Source organism: Esox lucius, chromosome 19 (genome assembly GCF_011004845.1).
Source record: "Esox lucius isolate fEsoLuc1 chromosome 19, fEsoLuc1.pri, whole genome shotgun sequence".
In the NCBI taxonomy this organism is placed as follows: domain Eukaryota; kingdom Metazoa; phylum Chordata; class Actinopteri; order Esociformes; family Esocidae; genus Esox; species Esox lucius.
In genome coordinates this window covers 29970215-29994908 of record NC_047587.1, presented here as the reverse complement: position 1 = coordinate 29994908, position 24694 = coordinate 29970215, and the positions used below count along the sequence as shown (strand labels likewise).

At 44.4% G+C, this 24694-nt stretch overlaps 1 protein-coding gene across 1 annotated transcript in view; it reads right to left on the bottom strand.

Moving 5' to 3' along the window:
- The window catches only part of lrp5 (low density lipoprotein receptor-related protein 5), a 43741-nt gene that overhangs the window by 11019 nt on the left and 8028 nt on the right, over positions 1-24694 (bottom strand). The window contains exons 4-8 of the mRNA XM_013139019.3: positions 23587-23784; positions 21925-22121; positions 19202-19333; positions 12570-12966; positions 12206-12377 (exon numbers count right to left, since the gene is read on the bottom strand). Of these exons, the coding sequence (XP_012994473.2) occupies positions 12206-12377; positions 12570-12966; positions 19202-19333; positions 21925-22121; positions 23587-23784 (1096 nt within the window). The remainder of the gene's footprint in view (positions 1-12205; positions 12378-12569; positions 12967-19201; positions 19334-21924; positions 22122-23586; positions 23785-24694) is intronic.

Sequence of the window (24694 nt, the reverse complement as noted above, 5' to 3'; positions counted from 1 at the left end):
CGCAGTGCGTTCCTCCTTATCCGTTTTAGCTGGAGTGGTAGGCATCTTTGGGTTCGTGTGGGTGGAAACACTACATACAACCAGCCATTAGTCTTTACTTCGTAGTGAGATATACCAACGTGGTTTAGACAAAGAGTAATAAAAACTTGACTTCTATTGATGAAACCAAGACGTCATCGACAAGCACTTCGCAGACCCCAATAAGAGCACAAAGGCACCTTCAGATAGCAGGTATTTAGCACAACGGCCGCTTGGTGGTCTTACAGATCACTCTTGATCGCTTGAGTGAAGACAAACGCAGGGACGTTCGGCATCAGACGTCTAAATACTAGCTCTGCATTCAGACAGGTCTGCCTCGGCCGTATTATTTTTGCAGGACGACTTCCTGCATGGTGTGGTTTCCATCTTGAGCCCATCCGGTGTGGGGAGCGTGCAGACGGAGATGAGACTGGGGCTGAGGGCTACCGTCAGGGGCCACATGCCCTGGAGGGCTGTGCACTGGATTCATTTCTGTAACCCAGTCCCTCGCATCCTACAGCTGGTGGACTGACTTTCCTGCTCCCCTTCCACTGGGGGGTGGGGCACAATTTCTCTCTTCACAAGCACCGCGTACTACGAGGGGGACTGGCAACGTTCGACGTCACAGGGAAACGTGTCGCATTTTAAGAAGAGAAGGTGAGGCGGAGAATATGGGTGTACACTAAATGGTTCCGACCACAAGGCTGAGAGACTAAAGGTGCGGGCTCACATGACACCGAGCAGGATCCACGGGACATTGTACCTATGGGGCTGTTATGAGAGAGACACTCAGAACACTGGCTTAAATGAGCAATCCTCACTTAAAGAAGGGTTTTCCCCACCAGTGTTCAAGTGAAAAGAGGGGGGGATGGGTCTGGATCAATGCAACCACTGTCAAAATGTATACAAAAGAGCTGTGGATGCAAAGACTGACCTACAAAACATATAAAAATTCCAGCATTAATCATGATTTGGGGATATACAGGGTTACTTTACATTCACTGCTCACAATAAGTTTCAGTTAAAGCAACTGTACGTTTTGGGTTCTAAGGGAGTATAACAGTCGAGCTAAAACAAGGCATTTTTGCATTGCCTAGGGGAAGAATCAATAGGTACAATCAAGTCCAAAATGGATTGAACAACTGCAGATTTCCCCTTTGAAGAGCTAAGCACAAGTCAAGACACCCAATCAAACTGGGAGTGGAAAGTCTTAAAGTGGAACTGATAAGATGTTCAGAAGTTGTTTTTTTTCACACCTCCCACCAACTTGTCTTTGATGTTGAACTGCGTATCAAGGCCCAGCAACATGGGGGAGGTTCTCTGGGTAAGTCACATGATGCTCAGTAAACAACAGTCATGGTTTCTATAGCGGTCGCAGCTACCAGAGATATGATACCTCAACTGAACTTTCCTGGAAGCTTCATACAACTTGTGTGGTATTCCATGTATGTTTTGATTCCCTGTCTGAGGGAGACGGCTAGTTTAAACACTTTTTTCTATCTTTGGAATGTAAATAAATATTTGTTATTTCTGCAGTTAGGCCTAATTAGTGTTATTTTTTCCCCCAATTATGGACAGATGACCAGTTATGCTTTGGAAGCAGATGTTCACTATTGTTCTAAACACAGTCAGGAGTGTGGTTGAACACAGGGTGGGTTATGGTTGATATTTCTGTCTCACGGTTTCCTAGGAGTGAGGCATGATTTTCCACTGGTGTGATTAGTCATTGTATTGGATGACATACCTTTCCAACATTCGTTGCTCCTTGCCTTTACACTTTCAGTGGTCTACTGAACATCGTTCAGGCACTCACCAGCGTATAACACCAGAACTTTAAGTGGTCTACTGAACATTGTTCAGATGCTTACTATTCTATTCAACACCAGAACCCCCAGATTTCCAAACAGCAATGGAGAAAACCTCAAACTCAGGTCTTTCCTCTTCTTTTCCTCGTCTAATCCAGGTACAATTACTGTTCACACTGTGTACTCGTGTTCCTCCCCATCTTGACAATTCCACATACAAGCTCTCCTTGCAGCGCCTCAAAAGGATTAAGGGGGCAGCTGGTTGATTTCAGGGCCTGGATTCCAGTCGCGGAGCCGCCACACTTTCTCCGAGGGTGCATTTACTCTGCCAAACAAAACGCTTCAGTGGCGAACCGTTTTGTCAGCGTTCATACTTGACACATCCAGGTAAGTTTCCTCCATGTTCTGTCCGGAACGTGGATGGAACTACCCAAAGCTATTCACCAGAAAATGTTTGACGATACAATGTGCAACTTAAATGTTTGGTTTGTTGTAATTAATACAATCCCAAGGTTAACTCTTTCTGGGGTTGGCCAGTCAGCGGGGGGAGGGGAGGCCCTAGAAAGCAGGCCCGAGGAAACGCATGGCTGCCAGTGCATACTGGGCCCTCTGTGCTGTTAAGAACGCGCCAGCTGCCTAGGCTAATTACTCCAGAACAAACCTAAGCAGGCCTCTGAGATCATTCAAACATATAATGCCACAGGGAGGAGAAAGTGTTGAAGGAATCGACCGCCCCTTCCACCAAATAGGAAAAATCTCGCAAACAAACACAAAATGGACAGGAGTGTTTGTTTTTTGTTGTTGTATGATATCTAAACCAAAATAAACAAAAGTCGAAGAAATGTGGGAAGATGTGTTTGTTAAAATACGTTAGGCCTAATGAAATCCAGATCCAAGGTAGACTAGATTTCCATCCCATTGGATTGGATTTAGGACCAACTGAAAAAACAAACAAAAACCAGCCCTCCTATCAGCAGGACTCTTTTCCCTCCTATTCAAAAATCCTATTCATTTTTTAGTGGGACAATTAGACATGGCTATCTTCACTGAAAGATGGCTGCACCATTTTCTTCTCCATGCTTCTTGTTTCCAGAGAGAATGTTGAACCGGGGACTGTTTATATAGTGTGAGAACCCTTTTCTTGAGTGGGGGAAACATAACAAAACAAACAAAACCCAAAAGTCTCATCAGCAATTCAGAGAAAAGTCAATCCTCTGCAGCTTTCAATGGCAGCCGATTGTACACGTCTCCTTTGCGCCTCAGTATCACTGAGTTGCCATACAAATTCAATCTGCAGGCCGGGGCAGTGTGACGGAGGGCTGCATGCCCCCCAGAGCCTAGTCTCAGAATATTCAAGCCAGTGGCTCAAAGCTATTCTCCCCAAGGAAGAGCACGACTAATGCCTGACCGACACGTCGTTGTTTCTGTATTTATATCTGTCCATTGATACATGGTGTGTTGGCTTAGTTAGCGAACTTGAGGATCAGCAATAAGACAAAAAAAAAAAAAAAAAAGTGGTTACATTATTACCTGAAAAAGTCCAAGAGAAGTGCACAAATTAAATCTCCACGCCAGCCCTTTTACCTGCCAGATTTTATCAATTACCCCACTCCAGAAAACAGCCCCCCCCCCAGGCTGCTTCACACGAAACAACCTCTCTATTCAGTGTTTGGCTTTGAAATATTATAGGGCTTCGCTTGAGGTTTGGCCAGTTCTTCTAAAGACCCGACTGCAACAAATGATATTATCTTTTTATCTGTCGCACTCTACGTAAGGCCAAGAACAGCGCTGCCTTAATTCAAACAGAATGTCCATACTGCTTTTCTTTCCCCCTCCAATCCCTCCTCATCGAAATGTTCCACTGCGCTTTTCCCCAACCCCCATCATTTCATTTTCCTCCCTCACTCCCTTTTCTTTCTCCTCCTCCTTAGGGTCGACCACCTCCACAGGAAATAAGCAGGAAAGGAGGAGAAATGCTATATTCTCAAATAACATTCAAACGAGTTTACGCAACATACCAAGTTATTCCTGTTGGAAGTCTTCCACAATGTACAGTTTTAACGCAAGGTCTATATCAACGCTATTCTGAAATACTTAATCTAAACACGTTTCACTTGCTTGGTCAACATCCTGTGTGGATGGAATTTTTCACAGAACAATCTTGAAAACTATATAGTGAAGACGTTGCGTTCCGTTTACTAAATATCTAAACAGAAGGATGAAATCCACATCTTGCTGCAATTCATGTTTTTAGTCCCATAATTGGAGTCTTTCTCTGAAGCTCATAACAAAGGGAAACAGCTTCTCTCACAAAGTACAGGAGTAACAGGAGTTAAAGTAACATTTAAACAGCCCAGAAGATCAGGAGTTCAAATATGTGTCTTATTGCAAGAAATTAATCACTTGGTTGTAAATACAGATCTTCAATGGTAGATTCCCAATTTCCTGGCTGAGGGACACGTTTCCACCACAGGCTCAAGTGATATACCTGACATTACATATAACTGTAAAGTGATATTTTATTTAGAATTGGTTCTTAACAGCATATCCACACACACAAAAAAACAGCTCAAATTATAATGAACATACAGGCAAACAGGAACACACCCAGACAGAGAGAACCAGACCCAGAGACTGTCTAGCTTCAAGTCTAGATTCAACGGAACATAACTCTTGATCCATGGAACTCCATCTTCTCCTGATCCCTGCACTTCTCCAGGAAATATAGCAGAGCCCAGTACAGAACTGGTGTCTGGAGAGGATCACTCATAATAAATCACACGCACCGTCTATAAACAACCATGTATTCTCTTACCAGCCCTGCCAACACCAGGTCCAGCACAGCCAAAACATAATTACATTTACATGGCGGAGCGGATTTCACACGCAAGTACAATCCTGCTGATCCAGGAGGAATGAGAAAACACACGACTCTGTAAGAACAGCTTTGGGCCTCATTTAGGTTGATCATTCAAAAATACATCCAGCAAAGGGTAGCATAAACATGACACCGAACCAATCGTCAACTTCAAGTCAATTGCTGAGCCGACCTGTCAATCGCTGTGCGTGCGTTTCACACAAGGAAAAAGCGAAGGAGATAATCTGAACTCCCCAATCACCATTTTCAAGGACACAACCGTAACTAGGATTTACGGCGTGCTTTTGTCACAGCCGAATTTAGAAAGGACAGTCGAAGTGGGATGGCTGTGATCCGCGTCATCGTGAAACGCCACTCAGACCTCGTTGCCCGTACATTCCGACGACGTGGTCTTCAGGATACATGTGGGACGCATTGCAGACCGACAAGTCGACAGCTGCTGGCAACTCCCCACCGCAACACCACGGTGGAGAGAAGGGTAGCCACAGCACAGCCATGTTAATAAGCCGCAAACATAGCCAGAACAGGAGCCGGGGAGCTGCAGGCCCCCCGCCTGCTGACAGATGTGGGACAGCAGCGCACATCCCTCAGGAAATGAGACAGATTGTCATGCGGAGCCGGGCCGGGACAAGGGGCCGGGGCTGCCGCACTGACTGAATACTACCAGACTCTAGTCTCAGAGCGAGGGGGGAGGAAGCCAGTCAGCTCTGTACGGGTTAACCTTTAAACGTTGCATCCTCCCCTCTAGCAGTGCTGTGCGGACAAAAAGAAAACAGGCCGTGTTCTTGCCGATTCGAAAGACTCCTCTTCAATCCAAGTTTTCCTTTGTCGTTCCCCAAAGGCGCAGCACTACGAGTCGTCAAGACAACAATGAGCGTTTACCAGATCCCGGGGAAACACGTAGTATGACAGCTAAGCTATAGTTATGCTCCTAGGTCTCTTCCTGGCAAAACAGTTCTGATGAACTTTTAATGTAATTGGGAAACGTGCATTCATTTAGCCGATGACATTGGGGTTTAAAACAGCAGTTTACCATCTGCCTGGGCCGCAGCCTTGATGAATGCACCAAAGAGCTGCACTTTCCATGAATGAGTCTTGGAGATACCTGGAGACGTGATTTTTAATACAGTCTTGCTTATGATAAAGGGCCTACGTGAGTGACTAGTGGGACAGCAGAAAGCTGGCGGATGGGGTTGGAAAATATTACAAAAGTCAGGTGTCTTTTATATTCTACTCAAACGCTGTAACCTTCCACAATGCTCCAGCACAGTATAGTTTAATACTTCAGTGTAAGGCCAAAACTGCAACAAAATTGTGTAACTCAGCAATGAATAGCTTGGATACAAGCAGATGTTACTATGGGGGCTTTTAAAAGGGCAGTGCAGTTTAAACACATATACCCTGTTAATTCGATTATATAACCACGCTACTAGGTTCAAATAATATTATTAAATTGTGTATAGTATCAATTTTCTTTTGGTGTGTTAACGACTAGTGTGTCAACGATTAGTGTGTAATAAAAAAAATAAAAATAAAAGATTAATAGAATTTTTGCCTTTTGCAGGTGGAATGGCACTTTTATTATAGACCAATGACTGTGCATCTAGGTAAAGGGGTGGCCATTGTTGGCCAATCAGAGAAATGCATGTCAACATCTCCAAATGTTTACCAACATCTAAACGTTTAGACTGTGCAAAATGGGGGTTTCACAATACTGACAATGATCAACTCTTAGATTGGTTGCAATACCACAAGATCCCGGATATCATTACAAAATTTCAAGGGTGGCCAAAAACACACAGTTAAACATCACATCAAAAACTAGAACATTGGCATATTGGCAAAATGGAACAATGTTTCAGACTCAACTTGTATATGTAATTCTGTTCTGAAGTATTCATCAGTCAAAGAGAGGGAAATAAACGTCTTTATGTTTAGGATAGGGTATTTTCTTTGTTAAAAGACATGGAGAACAGCAAAAAAAACATGCATTTGGTGGGTTGTTCTATGAAATTGGTGCTTTGAAGAGCAACCAGCACTGGCTGTAATGAAGTACCAAAGGCTTTGGGACAGTTCAGAGATTCAACCAAGCTCCTACAAAGGATCTGGCGATAAACCCAACCTTCATATGATTTGTTTTTACACAGGCCTGATCCCTTTTCTGGAAGAAAACATAAAACAGGCCATGATGCAGAATCCATATGGGAAAAGGATTGAGGGGTCTTGGAACTTCTTCGTAAGAAGTTGAGTCATGACAAGATGGTTTGAGTTCACTGATAGTGAGGGGGTTTGGATGAGAATTAAAATAGGGAGTTTTTGTGCAACTCAACTCACCTGTCAGTGGGGGGAGTTGACCAACTGCTGAGTGTAGCGGTGAGTCTGTGCTGAGTGGCTTGAGTGCTGTATGGCTAACACTGTCGCTGTCCCCCACCAGCGTCCCCCGTGTGAAGAGCCTTGGACGAGCCACTTACACAGAGTCTAAAGCTGTCATTAGCATGGCCAATGTTTTAGAGAGAGGCCCCTTGTTGAAAAATCCACCACAAATCAAGTTTCACGGCTCATGACGGCAACAATGTGGCGAGGCCATCCGAGCAACGCTTCGGGGGAACTTTAAAGAAAACATTATTGATCCCTTTCAGACGAAAGGGGTTTCAGCCAGCATCCATCAGCACCAGGGTCTTCAGCTGGTCAGACTCAGATCTCTCAGGCCTAAATAAAGACTTTCTTTCAGAGCAGGGCTTTTCATTGTGGTGGGGAAACAGCTCTGGCTGCCACCGCTTTGGCTCTGAAGTGCCATTAAGGAAAACAACAAGTAATCAGATGCTCTTAAGTACTCATTGTTGTTTGCGCACTTTCTACAGTTTTTGGAGAAATAATAGACCACTACACACATGTAGTTACTTATTCATCATCAACAGGGCATTTGAACATCCATTATTTTCAGGTAATCATAATTGTTTAAGTAAGATTCATTGATTGGCATTAAGCCATAAAAGTGTTCTTTTCAAACATGGGTTCAACTTGGGGACGGCCTAGTGTAGGAGAGTGTTGGGCCACTATATGAAAGGTCGCGGGGGTTCTAATCCCTGAGACAACAAGGTGAAAAACCCAGCTGATCTGACCCTGGGCAAGGCCTAAAACTCCAATTGCTCTCAAGTCGATGCTTCAACTTAGAATCTGCCACATGGTTAAATAACAGACGCAAAATGTAACAACATGAGTATTGGCTATAGGCGCTGAGATCCAGGGAGGTCTTCGAGGTTCAGAGACCTTCTGATAACCAAACCCTTGTCCTGATAAGTTCATATTTTTCATTCCCCTCATATTTTTCTTTTTGGAAGTAAATTCCGCCACAGTTCCCTGTTCTTGTCCCTCCATCTCTTAAAAGCACCACATGGAACCCCACTGAACACACACGGCAAGGGAGGATGACCAAATGCTGCACACAAGGAGAATCTGCATAATTGTACAACAAAGCGGGAGGTTCTGTATAAAGGACTAGCACATCAGTCAAATGAGTTATCCTCAGGATCTCACCAGTGATGGGGCGAGAGAGGGGGTTGCGCGGCAACATCAGAGGCTCTCCACCGGGGGGGGGGAGGGGGTGGGGTTGCAGGGGGAGTCAGATTCCTCTAAAAGAGGTGAAAACACACGGCGAGAGACCGAAATAAAAGACCACAATTCCCTTACTGTTTAAGTAAAGACCTTCCAATCTGAGTGCCAATAATTTAGCCTTCTTTGAGACGTGCAGGTCCCGAGATGAAAGGAGTCGTTCTTGGACTGTATTCAAAACCAAGCATTCAGTGGCACATCTAATAGAAAAAGAGGCAGTGGATTCAAATCACCATTTCAAACTTCAATGTATGTGGGGAAAAGGAGTAACCTAGGTCTGGTTGGTAACGGTTCAGTAAAGCTCTGCCAAAGATGGAAATAATAAAAACAATCTAACAAATAACACTGAACATGAATTATCTGACTACTGAATTAACTTAGTGTATTTCGCTCATTTAGTCAGCAACAATAAGCATTGGAAAACACTATCCCTTTTACAGGACATGTCAAGTTACATCTGAGGGTGGCAAGGGAGACTTTCAAGCCACGGTTCTTGAGAACACTAGAGCAAAAGAGGTATGGAATACTAAACATCCCCTGGTAGACGTTCCGTCAGCCACATCTGACCATCATGTAAATCATTCCAGAGTCACAAGGGCCAGCGCATGAAAGCCACGCCAAGTGTGAAGATGACAAACATTTAGAGCGCTAAAGATCTATCCGCTCACACACATGAAACATTAACAATAGATATGTCTTCGGGCCCAAAGGCAATTCACTTTGCAACAGAAAGAAAAAAGAAAAAAATCTTTTCAGACAGACCCTGTCACCAGCACAGAAAAAGAGGAAAAGGGGGACGGAAAGAGAGGCTAGGAGGAGGGCTAAAAAGCCTCCAGACCTCTATTTAGAACCATTCAGGCAGTGAACGGCCACATTCCAAATGCCAGAAGGTACTTTTGAAAACACTTCATTCAAGACCTAATGTTGTTGTCATCTAAAAAGAATAAAAAAGGTAAACAGCAACAACTAAACACGCCATTAAATGCACCACAAGGGAAAGAGAGACGTAAAAAAAAAAAAAAAAAAGCACAGGTGAGGACGGAACTCAAAACAGAAACGCTTCACTTTCTTCAAAAACTTTAACGAATGCCACCCCTGCCCCTGCCTCTCACCGCCGAAAAAAAAAACAAATGACAAATTGCTGATGTCTGAGCAGCGCCTGGATTTTTCCTTATTAGCACTTCAAGAAGTTCTGTTCCTTTTAGCAGCTAAGTGGGTCTGTGGAAGAATGGCACGGGCCTCCATTAGGTGAAGCTGAAGAACCCTTGTGAAAAGAGCAGAACAGAAAACACTTGTCAGCTGCTGGGAGCCTCTGGAAGCAGGGCTGCCACCGAAGTGTGCATCTGGCACAGAGGTGGGGGCTGCCTGAGGGCTCCTCTACGAGGGCCGGCCCAACGCATTTCCACGCTGCCATTGTGGGGCCCGGGGCCAAGGGTCACAGCGGAGCACATGGACCGGGGGCATCCCTTGTCAATCAGCACAGTGGTCAGGCGTGCCGGCCTGTGAGAGGAGCGGCCTGCACTGGGCCTGGTACCCTCCTCTCAGAAGGAGCGCTCCACTTCACTACTCCAGCTTGGTTTCGGCTTCACCTCCATCCGGTTGACACGTAGTCAGACGGGGGGGGGGGGGCTCTGAGCTGTGCAGAGGCCAGACTGCAGACCAAATAAACAACTCCCTCTTCATCGGCCACAAAGTAACGGAATGTAGGCTCTCTGGCCACACTGCCGGATGACGCAAAGAGAAATGGGTCGACATTACTTTGGGCCTTCGTCTGGAAATAAATCAAAACGTATGGTTCCCAGAATCATGGTACTCACAACCTGCAGACACAGATGGATTAGAAGCCTCCGACGTCTCCATCTGCCATAAGGCTCTTTCTACGTGTCGGCCTGCCCTGGACACCTCGCTTCGGGGACCGAGGGGCGACACGGTCACTCTATCAGGAAAGCCACACGGCTCAAGTGGACAACTGGATCAGACAAGGGAAAACATTTCTTCACTACAACGCTGGACAAAATCCAAGGCTGGCTGGTTTAAGCCAAAACCAGCCCCAGCATAGTGTTTGGGTTAGCCCCAGAGAGGGGCAGATGCTTGGTTTGAAGACAGAGGAAAGGGGGAGACGGGGATATTACATGTGGATAGGTTTGTGGCCTTTCCTTGAGTTCAGTATCTCAGCGGGGTGTTCCTTAATCCCTGCTCATTCATCTCAGCGAGCATGCCAAAACCCCTTAATGAAAATCAACACTTTTGCCAGAAGAGTTTCCAACCACCACATCTAGACAGGTAAAAGCCATGATCAGTTTGACAATTTCATAACAATAAAAAAAAAAAAAAACACCCTAAAAATAATTACTACCCTGGAAATGGTTTTTCCCCCCTTTAAAATCTGAAAGCTATCCAACAGGTGTCCTTGGCAAAAAAGCAAACTTGCATTTCCGCCAGTCAACCTAGTCATTGTTGTGGTAAAGTTCTGCCTAAGGCCTAGAATAAAATTTTGCCAAAAACGCTGAAGCAGCAGTCAGCCACAGCCACTCCTAAGGTGTGACTGACGTTGTTCTTGGCATGCACTAAATCATGACCGTTCTACTGTCGACATCGTCTTTCCCTTTAGGAAAATACACAAACATATAAATGGCCTGACATGCAATCACCTGATTGAAATAGTATCGATACAGGGTCAAAGTTTAACATCTGTTGCTATTAAAGGAAGAAATGCGTGTAATAGGCAAGAGAACGGGTCTGGCCAAAAGGGGGAACATATACACTGCCCAAACATTTTTACACACAGAATAGCACAAATCCTATCTGAAAGCAGAGTTTGAGTGCATCTGCGAGTGTCTTCTCCCTAGACCCCCCCCCCCCCCCCCCCCCCCCCCCCCCCCCACTGCCCTTCCATCTTTAGAGCTAGGGGTAGTTAATGCTTTCAGAGACTGAACAATGCCCCCACAGGGTGCCAGGCGACTGAGGAAAGCCCAGTGGATAGGCAACTTCCCAGGGCTGATGAGCCATCCAGACAAACAGCCCCTGAACAAGCAGAAACCCAGAGTTCACCATCCACCATCGGTTATGACGATTCGGGGAATATTCAACCAATACGACACAAATGTGCACACAGTCATAGGGAAAGAGAACAGAAGGAGAGAGAAGGAAGAGAAAAACGATCTCCCATCCAGCTCATCGGGGAGGAGGTTTCTGCTCCTCCAGTGTTTACATATCCCATGCATCATGTGACCGGAGAAATACGGCCACCGTGGTGCCCAGCTCCCCGGGACAATGCAGGTAGATGATAAATCATACAATGCAGTCTCTTCAGAGACCTTACAGAAACACACGCAGCTCTTCCTCTAAAGATATGATCACCCACCGCTTTGCACCATGTCCATCCATTGAAGATAATTCCCCCTTTTACATGTAAACGGCCCCTCTAAACAGACAGCGGTATCAGACAAAGATCCTAATTTTAAAGTAGTAGTTGGTTTGGACAGAGGAATGCAGGAAATATGTATTGAGCCCTAGCCGTTCATACCCAAACAATGATAAGACAGCAGTATGTGTCTGACAGGAAATCTAGTTCTGCTTGTCCAGGTATTATATAACAGCCCCCCCCCCAACATTCCTCTGTAGCTCACTTGGGAACAACGGTCAGATAAATCTCAGCCCTGGACTGTCTCTCCTCATATAAGAATGTGCTCCTAAAGCACTACTCAACATCCACAGGCAAAGAAAACCCACCAGGCAATCAACACCTCAGATACAGGGAGCCGGTGGAAGGACAACTGGGCCAAAACAACAACCGCCACCACTGTCAACGGTGGGGATATGACTGCGGCACCATCCCCACACACAACCTCTTACGTGCCGAAGAAGTCAAATAAACACTGTAGAGACATACCTCAATTTTATCTGTCTTGGCGTCACCCCAGTACAGTTTTCCTGCTTCATAGTCAATGGCTAAACCGTTTGGCCAACCCAGGGAGGTGTTGAGCAGCACCAGCCGCTCCGTTCCATCCAGGTTAGCTCGCTCTATTTTGGGCTTCTCTCCCCAGTCGGTCCAGTACATGTACCTACAAGGACCGAACAGGAACGCTCAACTGAAATCCTTTCAAAAGGAAATCATTCAGCAGATGTATTGGAGAGCACGCACGGAATGACAGAGAAATACATTCACAGATGTTTGTTTCTGAAATAAGTTGACTTGGTAGTTGTGGTCAAATAAGTCAAATCTGAATATTCTAGAAGAAGAAAAAAACACGTACCCATTGACAGGGTCCAGCACAATGGCCCTGGGTTCATCCAGGTTCTCTTTGATCAGAATCCGTCGGGAGGTTCCATTCAGCCTGGTAACCTCGATGCGGTCGGTGCCAGTATCCGTCCAGTACAGGTTCCGGGCCACCCAGTCCACGGCGATGCCATCTGGGTGGTTGATTTCTTCGGTGACCAGGGTTTGGGCCTCGGTGCCGTCGATGCGAGAGCGGCGGATGGCTTTGACATCGTCATCTGTCCAGTACACGTATCCATCCACGGGGTCGTAGTCGATGGCTATGGCATGGCGGATGTCGTCCACTTGCAGAACAATGTCGGTGAAGTCTGGGAGGTCCAGTGATATCCTCCTGAGGTCAGTCCGCCTGGCCAGCAGAAGAACCTGCTCTGCCCCTGAGGAAACAAATAGGTTGGTATGAGTGTGGAAACAGCATGCTATTCACAATATCAGAGCTAACTGGGGACTAACCTAGTAGTCTATAAAGTTTTAAAAAATATAAATTTCAGAGGGCAATTTACAGGCTTAACTTTAGATTATGATATTCAATATGTTGACACATTTTGTTTTCGAGAGCTGGCTTTAGCGCAGATTTCGAAACTAAGGCAAAAAACCAGCTCCAAAATATTTATTTCAAATATCTTGGAGCTAAGCCTTTATTTAAAAGTGTTTGTGTATGAAGATGTTTTCCTGCCACTGAGCCGGGTTTAAATAGCAGCTGCATTTGCTCCCTGGAGCCACACTCTGCGGAGGCAATTAGGTCCAACTTTTTCCTCGCCTAATCTCCCATTTTAGCCATGTACGCTCCAGTGCCTCTAAGACCAGCTGCAGACCACCGACAGCCAATCTGAAGGGGGCATCCATCAGGGGTTGACACCAATCAGTAATGACAGTGAAAAAACGGCCCTTCATTTTCCATCAAGGAGAGAACAGTGCCATGTCTTTGATTTAAATTTACTCCTTGGTCGGCTTCACATTTCACAAAGTGACAAGACGTCCACTAAAACCACAACAAATGTCCTCAATTTACCCACCCAAGCTAAACAAATTAGGAGCGTGGACGCTTGCTTTTTTTTTTTTTTTTTTTTAATCTTCACACAGAACGATACAATGGGGTATTGTTTTACATTCTGTTTCGTTGTCAACACTGCTGGAGGCTTGTTAATCCTGCAGTCACTCTGAATACATCCATGTTCTATCAGGCCTGGATAACTAACTCCCCTCCGCTAACACACACACACACACACACACACACACACACACAAGCCCGTTCTATGTTTTACTTGCGCCTCTGGAATGAGGGCTAGAAGAATAAGACTCATTGTTTCCTGGCCTGGGAATACACCGCCTCAATTTAGAAGAGTTATAAATCCATATGAGGGTCTGGGAGAGAACGGTCTTTTTTGGGGTAAAGAGGGTGCACAGTCGTTAACGGGGACTAGTGCACAGACACAATGGGGTTTTCTGTCTCCTGTAGAGGGATGGGAACCAGAATGAGGACGGTCTACAATCATCAGTTGGCTTGATATCTTACTGGTTCATTCCAACAGGGAGGTGTACCAGGTAAAAACAGCCTCTTCCTACTAAACAATAAACCGGAGAGCTGTCACTCCTCAAACAGAGGTTGATCCTCCCCCACAACACATTTATTTTCCTGCCCCTCCAGACAAGTATTTTTTGTCACCTTTATAGACACATGAGGAGAAATGTGGGTGGGACTCTACTTAGTCATGGGCAGGCTTGGAGCGAGATTTCAGGCCCTCCAGAGACAGACTATAGAGAAGAGGGAATGTAAACACCCCAGGGCAAGTCAAACAAACAGGTTTCATTTTGCAAGATGGGCCCAGGCTGTATCCACTGAACACACAAACGATAAGCCCAGGCTCCCTCAGCATTTAGTCTGCCCAGAAGCAAGGCTATTGGGTCGCAGTAGCAAGGCAAGGGGAATGAAACAACGCGGGCAGATCTTGCATGACAAAACATTTCAAATTTGATTTGAAATACATTTACATCTGATTTTTTTTCAGCTTCACATGTGTAATGCCAAAAATCAAGGTCTGGATAGGCAGAGTGTGACAATAAATCCAGTTAGCAAAACCAAACAATGAATCTCAACCCCAAATGAATTATTGATATTGATCATTCCCCCATTGCAGCAACTAACCAGAAGCCTCAGAAGAGCTGATCAGAAGGTGTCGAACTAATCACACCCTTGCAAGCCGGTCCGCTTACACCACTCAACTGAAACCGACGTATCTGGATGATAAGGCCTTTTCTGACCAACAAATACATCTCAGCTTGCAGGTAGCCAACCCACCACAAAGAGTCGCTAGAGTGTGTCAAGAAAACTGATGGCATTTCATTTTCCCACTGTACCAAACCTGAACTGTGTTCAGTACCGAACCTGTGAACTGTGGACCCAAAAATCTACCAAACTATGGGTTTGGTGAACCCATTCCTGCATAATTCTAATATATAGATAAACAGCATATTATTTATTTTTTCTTTCATAGATAGATTACTAATAGAATAATGGTTTCTTTTGAGAAAATCGGTGACAAAGGTAATCACTATTTAAACAATTAGAATCAGTGAACTCAAACAGGCAGCATTGCTTTGCACATTGGTTCTCTAAGAAAGTGCATTGGAGTTTCACTCCCCAGAAAGTTTTGAGGCAGGTGTGCAAGGTGAACAATGGGAAAAAATCGATATGACTTTTATTCTCACCTTAAAGCTAACTGAAAGAGATGTTAAGAGGAGAAGGTTTACTGACCTTCAAATCCAAATGGTTTTGTAAAGCTAACTGAATGAGATGTTAAGAGGAGGGATCTATTGACCTTTAAATACAAAGGGTTTTGAGGACTCAACAGAGAATAGGTAACAAATCAAGGTAAGGCGTTTTCAACACAGTTGAGTTTTTTTGATGTAGGAGTGTGGGAAGATGGGCCAGATTTAAACCCATGCTGCAGCAGTACACTGGAAGCGGCTTACAACACTGGACACCCCTAGGTGTCAAGGTAATGCTATTGAGATCCTCCCAAGGACAGTGGAAGCAAGTTTTTAAATGGTGTTAACAGTTGATTTCAACAGAGTGAGCGAGCACCCAAAATACCCATAGCCGGTCCAGAAACAACCTCTGGCAAATTCAATGGATTGGTGACAATATAAGTTCCCACAAGTCACCGTGCCAGAGCAAAGATCAAGTCATGAAGTCCAAGGAACTCTCTGAAGACCTCAGAGACTTGTTTCAAAAGCACAGTGGGATCCATCATGGTGAAATGGATGAAGTTCAAGGCTCCCAGAGCTTGCCATCCAGGAAAGAAAGGGTTTGGTCAGGAAGGTGACCAAGAACCCACTGACTACTCCAAAAGTCGTTCAGTTTCCAGCCAGAAGGACAACCATATTTGCAGCACTCCATCAATCAGGCCTTGCTGGTGAGTGCTTGATAGAAGCCACGCCTTAGTAAAAGGCATTTGACATGTCATCTGAAGGACGAAAGCCTGAGGAAAAAGATTCTCTGGGCTGATGAAACCTATTAGGCCTGAATACCAAGTGTTATGCCTGGCAATAATAAGGTTGCGGCTCATAACCTGACTAATACAATCCCAACATGTTGGTATAATGGTGGGAGCATCATGCTCTGGGGATGCTTCTCAGTGGAAAAGACTGGTAGACTGGTTAGAATTATGGGAATGATGAATTGAGAAACATACAGAGGTCCTTGAAGAAACCTGATCCAGAGCTTTATAAAGGGTTTGATAAACAAATGTACATGAGATGTTTAATTTTTTTACTTTCAATAAATTGGCACATTTAAAAAATATATATATTGGGTGTAAATTGATGTTCATAACTTCATTAATTGTATCAATTTTAAATTAAGAAAATTAAATTTGGATAAAGTGAAGTGGTCTGAATACTTTCAGAAGGGACTGTAATTCATAGAAAGATTCAAAGCAGACCATCCTTCTTGTATCTCAGTAAGCCACACCCATGGCCTCTGGTAAACTCTGGAAAGCAGAGACAGTGGAGAGAGGAGGTGTTACACGACAGTAGCGGTACCCTCCTACGCTAAATGTAGCTGTCTGCGTGTGGGGGCAATAGAAATTAGGAGCAAGCAGCAGGGTAAATTGTGCATTCAAAAGCTTGCAGCGTATAGCAGCCATCTGTCAGAGATTAGGGCCCTGTCATGGCTCTCTGGTTAGGCATGCTAATGTTTTGTCAAGAAACAGGATGCCAATGCACCCAAGAAAATCTCAATTGAAAGTCTGTATAAAAAAATAACATCCAATTGTTTTAAGTGAATTAGATCATTATTGTGCATGTCGTTATGATATTAACAGTGGAGTTTGTCTTGTTATCTAGTCCATTTATAGAAACTGGGACAATATGACTTTTGACATGATTGGCAAGAGTTTTTAGTTTTTACTTTGATTAAGGGTAGCTCTTGAGGTTGAATAGGGCTAACTCAAGACAGTCCAAAACAAAAATAACTACAAGAATGTCAACAATGTCCCATTCAACAGATGAGAATGTCTGATGTAAAACCACGACACATGTACAGTAGCATTAGGAGAAGGAATAATCACCGAGGAGGAATTGTGTAGGCAGCAACCTAAATGGTACCCTATTCTAGGCTCGGATGGTATCCAGATAGTCATACTTAAACACCGACCTTGTGCTGTCCTAGGATATAAAATAATACTGACAGTGAACACAAGAGGCACTATTTTTAAACTCCACTGAGCTTCTCCAGCAATGCTAACAAGTACATGTAAAATCCCACTGTGGATTCTAGCTAAAAGCTAACCTCAGTGACCCAGAATAATACAACTTAGAAGTGTAATAGCCATAGTGCAAAGGAAGAAAGTCTCCTCTCTGGGAAAAGGAATCCCCTTTCAAACTCCTACCATCCACAAATTGAATCCATATTCATTGTCAAAAATGTAACATGTTCATACAATCTAGTAAAAAATAGGTTATCATCCGCACAAGGCTTGAATATTAAAATAAAAGTCATCCAATCCTCATTTGACACAAATCTAATGTTTCCCAAATATTTTCAATAGAAATTCATTGTACTACTGTATAACAGATGTTAAGATTCACTTGAAAACCTGATAGACATCCTCTGCCACGTACACCTGCAGAGCATTTAGCACATTTTAGATCTTATAGTATTGCTGTCAAAGTTAAATACATTTCTTAAATAATGTTAAAATCAGCTAAAATGTTACAGCGGTCACAGTCAACAACATGATATCGAAACAATGATTTGTAACATGTTTGAAACATGTAGTATTTAAAAACATTGTGAGTAAAATGTGTAGAGATTCTGGCTTCTGATTCAGTATGAAGGTTAGACTAAGCCAAAGAAGCATTTATAAGTTAGTCTTCAGGAATCAATCTATAAATATAATAAATATTTAGTTCCCAAAGCGTATGAAGCAAACTCCCGACAGCCCCATTCATGTATTTTTTTAAAACTTGTGTTTAGGCTTGTTTTGAAATGCTATCCAAATCATAAAGATGATTACAGTGTGTTTTCACAACACTGTCAGATATTTTCTATAAGTACTTTGCTCTTTTTATCCATAGTTTGTACTTCTTCATTAAGCAGCTAATCAAGCCTTCATCAGAAATGAGAAAACCTACATAAGGCAAAAGCAAAAAGGCTAGCAAGGTACAGCTCTCTGCCAGCAGACATGAGTGTCGTTGCTGAGTGGTGAAGAAGCCATTTGCATCCTTGAGTGTCCATTAGTAACCTTGAGATGCACATAACCTTTATAGTGTTAAAATCTTATTTGAATGTAGATTTGACAAAAGTATTCAAATAAAGCATTTGAAATGTGTGTGTGTGTGTGTGTTTGCTGTGCACAAGTATTACATTTCTAGAACAGTAATGGGGGGGATTAGGCCTATTTAAACATTGGCACCTTTTATAGATTTTAGTGACTTCTATTGTCTTTAGGCAAACATAACAGGCTGTGCTTGTAGGGAACTAGTTGTAATGAAAAATTACGAAAAATGCAAAAGTGAGTATTTGTATGTATTTGAAAAATCATACTATAAGAAAACGTTTTAACGGTACTGAAAATCATGCTGTGGAAAATGATCCTGAGTTAGGAAGAAAGAAAGCATTCTGTGGCATCGAGAGGTCCAGTGGTCTAGAATAACAATAACGCATAAAATGCCTGGCAATACATCCCAAAAAAATAAGGGAATAGCAAGTCTGTGTGACTCAACAGCATTATTGGTCAAGAGCAAATCATTTCTACTGGCCAGTAGGGCTGGGCGGTGTCAGGATTTAGAGATTGTCGGAACGAGCTGTGCAACAAAGGTAGACATTAGCAGGACAAATGCACAGCAAGATCATACATACTACAAAGACGATAAAAAAAAGTATCCTCCAACCGCAACGTACGCATACGGCATTATAGAAAATTCTTATGTTCATTATAGAAAACTTTTCATATTCAACAGCCTAAAAAACCCAAGGCATAAAATCTAAATACGGCATCATTGTTTTCAATTGTGAAGGATGACTCTTTACAATATCGGTGAAATGGTCAACTTGAATCTACACGTCAACCACTTAACGGGAATCGGCGTCGGTGGCTGGTGTCTTACCTGGGCGACAGGTCTTCCCATCCTCCTGGAGCTTGACTCCAGTGGGGCAGGCGCAGCTGTAGAAGGGCTGGATGGGTGACAGCAGGCACAGGTGGGAGCAGCCTCCATTGGCGTCGCTGCAGGGAGTTTGAACTGCGGGAACAGCGTCAGCCCACATTGAGTCTTTTCAGGTTCACCCACTAACCCTGTACACTGCAAAACGTCTTCGATTCGCATGCATTGGCATACCACTGTCACGACCAAACAAATGGGCAGAAACCGTTGGTGGTGATTATTATGAACATTTAACAGCAAAACTATTTCATGTAAATCCAGCAGTGATATTTTCCCTTCGCAATAAACACTGCTTGAACAATAGTTGTCCCATAAAGTGAGGTCCTGTGGAGTGATTTTCCCCGCTCTGCCAATCTCAGCAGGACCTTGCAGAGCTACAGAACCAAGCGGCCGGTACAGAAGAGCAGCCAACACCACCCTCCCCCTTCAAACAGTCCTACAGGCTGACTACAACACCACCTCTCCACTCATCACAGTCCTACAGGCTGACTACAACACCAACCTCCCCATATCAAACAGTCCTACAGGCTGACTACAACACCAACCTCCCCATATCAAACAGTCCTACAGGCTGACTACAACACCACCCTCCCCATATCAAACAGTCCTACAGGCTGACTACAACACCACCCTCCCCATATCAAACAGTCCTACAGGCTGACTACAACACCACCCTCCCCATATCAAACAGTCCTACAGGCTGACTACAACACCACCCTCCCCATATCAAACAGTCCTACAGGCTGACTACAACACCGCCCACCTCCCCTCTCCACAGTCCTATTGGCTGACTACAACACCAACCTCCCCATATCAAACAGTCCTACAGGCTGACTACAACACCACCCTCCCCATATCAAACAGTCCTACAGGCTGACTACAACACCGCCCACCTCCCCTCTCCACAGTCCTATTGGCTGACTACAACACCACCCACCTCCCCTCTCCACAGTCCTATTGGCAGACTACAACATCACCCTTTTCTCTTAACAGTCCTATTGGCTGACTACAGCACCACCTGCCTCTCTTCACATTCCTATTGGCTGACTACAACACCACTCTCACATCAAACAGTCCTACAAGCTGACTACAACACCACCCTCCTCACATCAGTCATACAGGCTGACTACTACACCACCCACCTCCCCTTTCCTCAGTCCTATTGGCTGACTACAACACCACCTCTCCACTCATCACAGTCCTATTGGCAGAGTACAACAACACCCTTCTCTTTTAACAGTCCTATTGAGTGACAACAGCACCACCCTCCTCTCTTCACATTCCTATCGGGTGACTACAACACCACCCACCTCTCTTCACATTCCTATTGGGTGACTACAACACCACCCACCTCTCTTCAGTCGTGTTGGATGACTACAACCAGCCCACAATTAAAGCCATGTACAACTCCTTGCTGAGGCCAAACACCACGCCACGGACATTAGTCAAAACATTAGTCAGAACAACTCCCTGAGGAATTATTGTTGCAAAAACAACCAAACTATCAGATTGGTCCCAGAAACCATCAGATTGTTTCCAGAAACAAATGTATTGGGCCACAGCCAGAACACCCATGGGTAAAGCAACATTTTCAAAATATGTCATAGGCCTTGATTCTCGGATTGGCTCGAGACGATCCTCCTGCTGATTACTTGGTACAAGACCCCTCAGTTTGACGTCATCTGAATGACTGCAATGGAAGCAGTCTGAAATATGTAGTGAACAATAATGCAGGGAACATTTCAGTGAGTCCACAAACAAACAGCCATAGGAAAAACTACTGAAACATTTCTGGGGGGGATTTCCTTTATGGTGGGTGCAGATACTAAGGTGGTGTTTATTATTTTTCATAAACTGGTTGCTTCTAAATTCTGAACGCTGATTGGCTGACAGCCATGTTTATCATATACCACAGGTATGAGATCACAGCACTTTCTGCTGCTCTATTACCTAGCCACTGTGCATTAACTTGTTGCTTGCTCTTTAGGGTTTCAGGCTGGGTATATGTCAAAGCATGTACCCACAGCTGATGTAAAATGGGCTTTATAAAATATTTTTGATCCATTGACTGACCGATGTTTGCACTGGCAACCAGTTTATAAATGCAATAAGGCATCTCAGGGGGTTGTTGTGTATTGCCAATATACTACGGCTAAGCCCTGAGTCCAGCGACTCTGCGATTCGTCGTGCCTAAGAATAGATCTAAGCTGTGGAATACTGGCCATTATAATTTACTGCTTAAATAGCAAACATCATAAATGTCCATATTGTCCTCTCTGATAATAAATCAAACCTTCCTTCTGACATTTCCATCTTTCCCCATGTCCTTTACCCTACTCCAAGCCCCTGAGAGAAGCAATCCACCATAAAGATGGACGTCGTTATCACTCCATCCCCAAACAAACACAGGAAGGAATGGCACACCAATGTTTGCACACTGCCAGAGTCATCCGTTTGTCACTACCTCCCAACACATAAACACCCCGCACAATGGAATGGTAGTGCGCTGGAGCGACTCCCCAGGTCTGCAGAGCACAGACAATTACTTGTCCAGCAAGAAATGCCAGACACTTCTTGACAGACGAATTGTAACCCATGAGCCTATTTTCCTGTGCGCTGTATAGGAAACTGGAGGTCAGTCTAAAAATATGTTCCAACAAGAGGCTTACTGTGTGGCTGTCTATCAGGTCCCAGGACCTGGATGTCCATGGGGGAGTAGATTCCGCTCAGGATCTCACGGCGCTTGTCACCCGTGTGCTTGTTGCAGGCGTGGATGGAGCGGGTCTGCCAGTCCGTCCAGTACAGAGTCTCCTCCGACAGGGTGAGGGCAAACGGGTGGGTGAGGGTTCCTTCCACTACAGTCTCCCTGGGGAGTCGACAAATGGTCACAGATCACAACACCGTTTCATCGTTAGGAGACCATGACAGTTCAAACCGCCGCTGTGAGAGGGAAGTGGGAAACCGAAGACGTCAAGTATCGGTTCAAGTTGGAGTTGAAAGAGGAACCGAGAAACCCGAAGAGAAATAGCAGAATATAGCCACACTCAAAAGGTACAGGAATTACTGGTGATGTCAAAGGTAGTCATCTACGATGAGCTCATGCCCTCTGACTGGAGATCTTTCTGAGACCCTAGAGGGGACCTGTTGGAACATGTAGCGCCATCAGAGACCCAAGTCCCTCCAAGGGCCTTTCTAGGGGGAAAATTAAACAAATCAGCCTGTCATCACACTTTAACGGAGCATCTGGCACACTATTTAGCAACAGACAGTTGCCCCAGCCCTGCTAACGGGACAGCTGCCCCCGATTCTGCGAGGGAGGGGAGGGGGGGGGTTGGGTTGGTCATAGAAGCACAGCCCCATCCAGTAGTGCTTCTCCAGACGATTCAGGCGGCTTGTAAATAAATACAAGATCAAAGAGTAGCATGCTGCTGCACAAGTGTAAAGAATACTGATACAGGCCGTCATCAATCACCAGCCAGCGGAGGTTGGTTGGGGTCCATGATCTAGAGCGGAATGGCCAGGAAGGCAACAGCATGTTGGCCCTAACTCTTCAGTAGTGTGAAGAACGAGGGGTTCGGAGAGAAAAAAATAACAACATCCAGATTTAACATTTGACGTATTTGGAAACTGTGTTTGAAGCCATGGGAAAAGTGTAGTACAAACCAATCCATTAATCAGACGCCTGAAGAATGCGCGGCACATGAAAGGTGAAACCTTTCACTGAATCTAAGGGACGATGTAAACGCTAACATTTAATCACACTCTCACACTGAGAATTGCTTACTAGAATTTGGGCAATTTTCAAGTGATTGAAGGGAGTACAACTAAAGATTTTGGCTATAATAAATCTATCCCACCTATCCTATTTCAAGGTTATAAATCCCAATTTCAAGTTAGTAAACTGGACCACAACATTCGCATAATCATATGCTACACTGGTCTGTAGGCAAAATTCAACTTACCTCCTAACCTATACCCTGAAGAAAACTGTCCATTGTGGAAACAAGAAAAGGTAAACATACCTCTATAAAAATTTCTATTAAATTCCAGATAAGCAAAGAACGGCAACCTTTGCCCCAAGGCACCAGTCATGACCATAAAGTGAGATAAGGTTACCTCAGTATGTATGAGAGGTCATGTCCAGTTTAAAGAAACAAGAGGGAGGGGTCAAAACTGAGCCTGTGTGGAAGTTTCATCCCTACCAATCCTGAAATGAAGTTCAGCCCATTGCTAGAGTTCAGTCTGGAATCAATGGTGGCCACGGCAGAAAAGGTTATAAAACAAATAATGAGAAGAAAGAGAGGGATAGGAAAAAGGTATATAAAACTAACCGTGAGGAGCCGTCTAGGTTGGCTCTGTGTATGAAGCTTAGCTTGGCGTCGGCCCAGTACAGTTTCTGTTCGTCCAGGTCAATGGTAAGTCCATTCGGCCAGTAGATGTCCACCTCCACGATGACCTTCCTGTTGCTGCCATCCATCCCGGCCCTCTCAATGCGTGGCTCCTCCCCCCAGTCTGTCCAGTACATGTAACTGAGGAAATGAAGTGCACCAATAATTAACCAGCACCTAAACACACCAATTCCTGGCACCTATGGCAAATGATAAGAATTAAACCAAATTAAACGTTTCACCTACTGTGAACATTTACACCATGTACATCACTACCGATGAGACTCCAAGCAGTACCAGCCAAAAGTTTGGACACACAAACACATTCAAGGGATCTTTATTTTTACAATTTTACACACTGTAGAATAATAGTTAAGACATTCTACAACCAATCAAGCCATGGGGTGGTTACTTTGAAAAAAATAAAAATATGAATGCATTTTCATTCAACACTTTCTGAGTAATTACATCGTTTTCATGTCTTTACTATTGTTCAACAATGTGGACAACAGTCAAACTAAAGAAACACCCTTGAATGAGTGGGTGTCCATATTTCTGATTGTTACTGCATGTTAGTACGTACACATGCAATCACTCAGATTCACGCATCCACACATACTCCTTTGAGGACGGAAACCTTGGCAAAGCTCCAAGCTATGGTTGGCACGCTGTGCCCGGAAATCCTCCAGTACCTTCAATGTGAACTGCATTCAGTAGGGACTAGCAAAGGAAATGCTACATTTCTGTTGGTAGACCGCTCCGGACCCCACGAGGGCCTAGAAGCCAAGGTGCAGATAGACTCTCTAGGTGTGGGCCGGTCATGTGAAATAGTGTCCCTCTGCCAACAAAAACATCCCCCCCGACGTCACAATGGGATTGGAGAGGTTTCAGCGTCCGTTGTTAGGGTATGGTTAAATGGACTTACAAGTGTAAAGCGGTTAGAAAATAACCTGGCGACAAACATGAAGACTCGGTTAACAATGTAGGTGCTGCCTTCTGGTTTCCCAGTTGTCCTGGTCTGTGGTTTACTCGGTTTTTCAAAATGAAAATC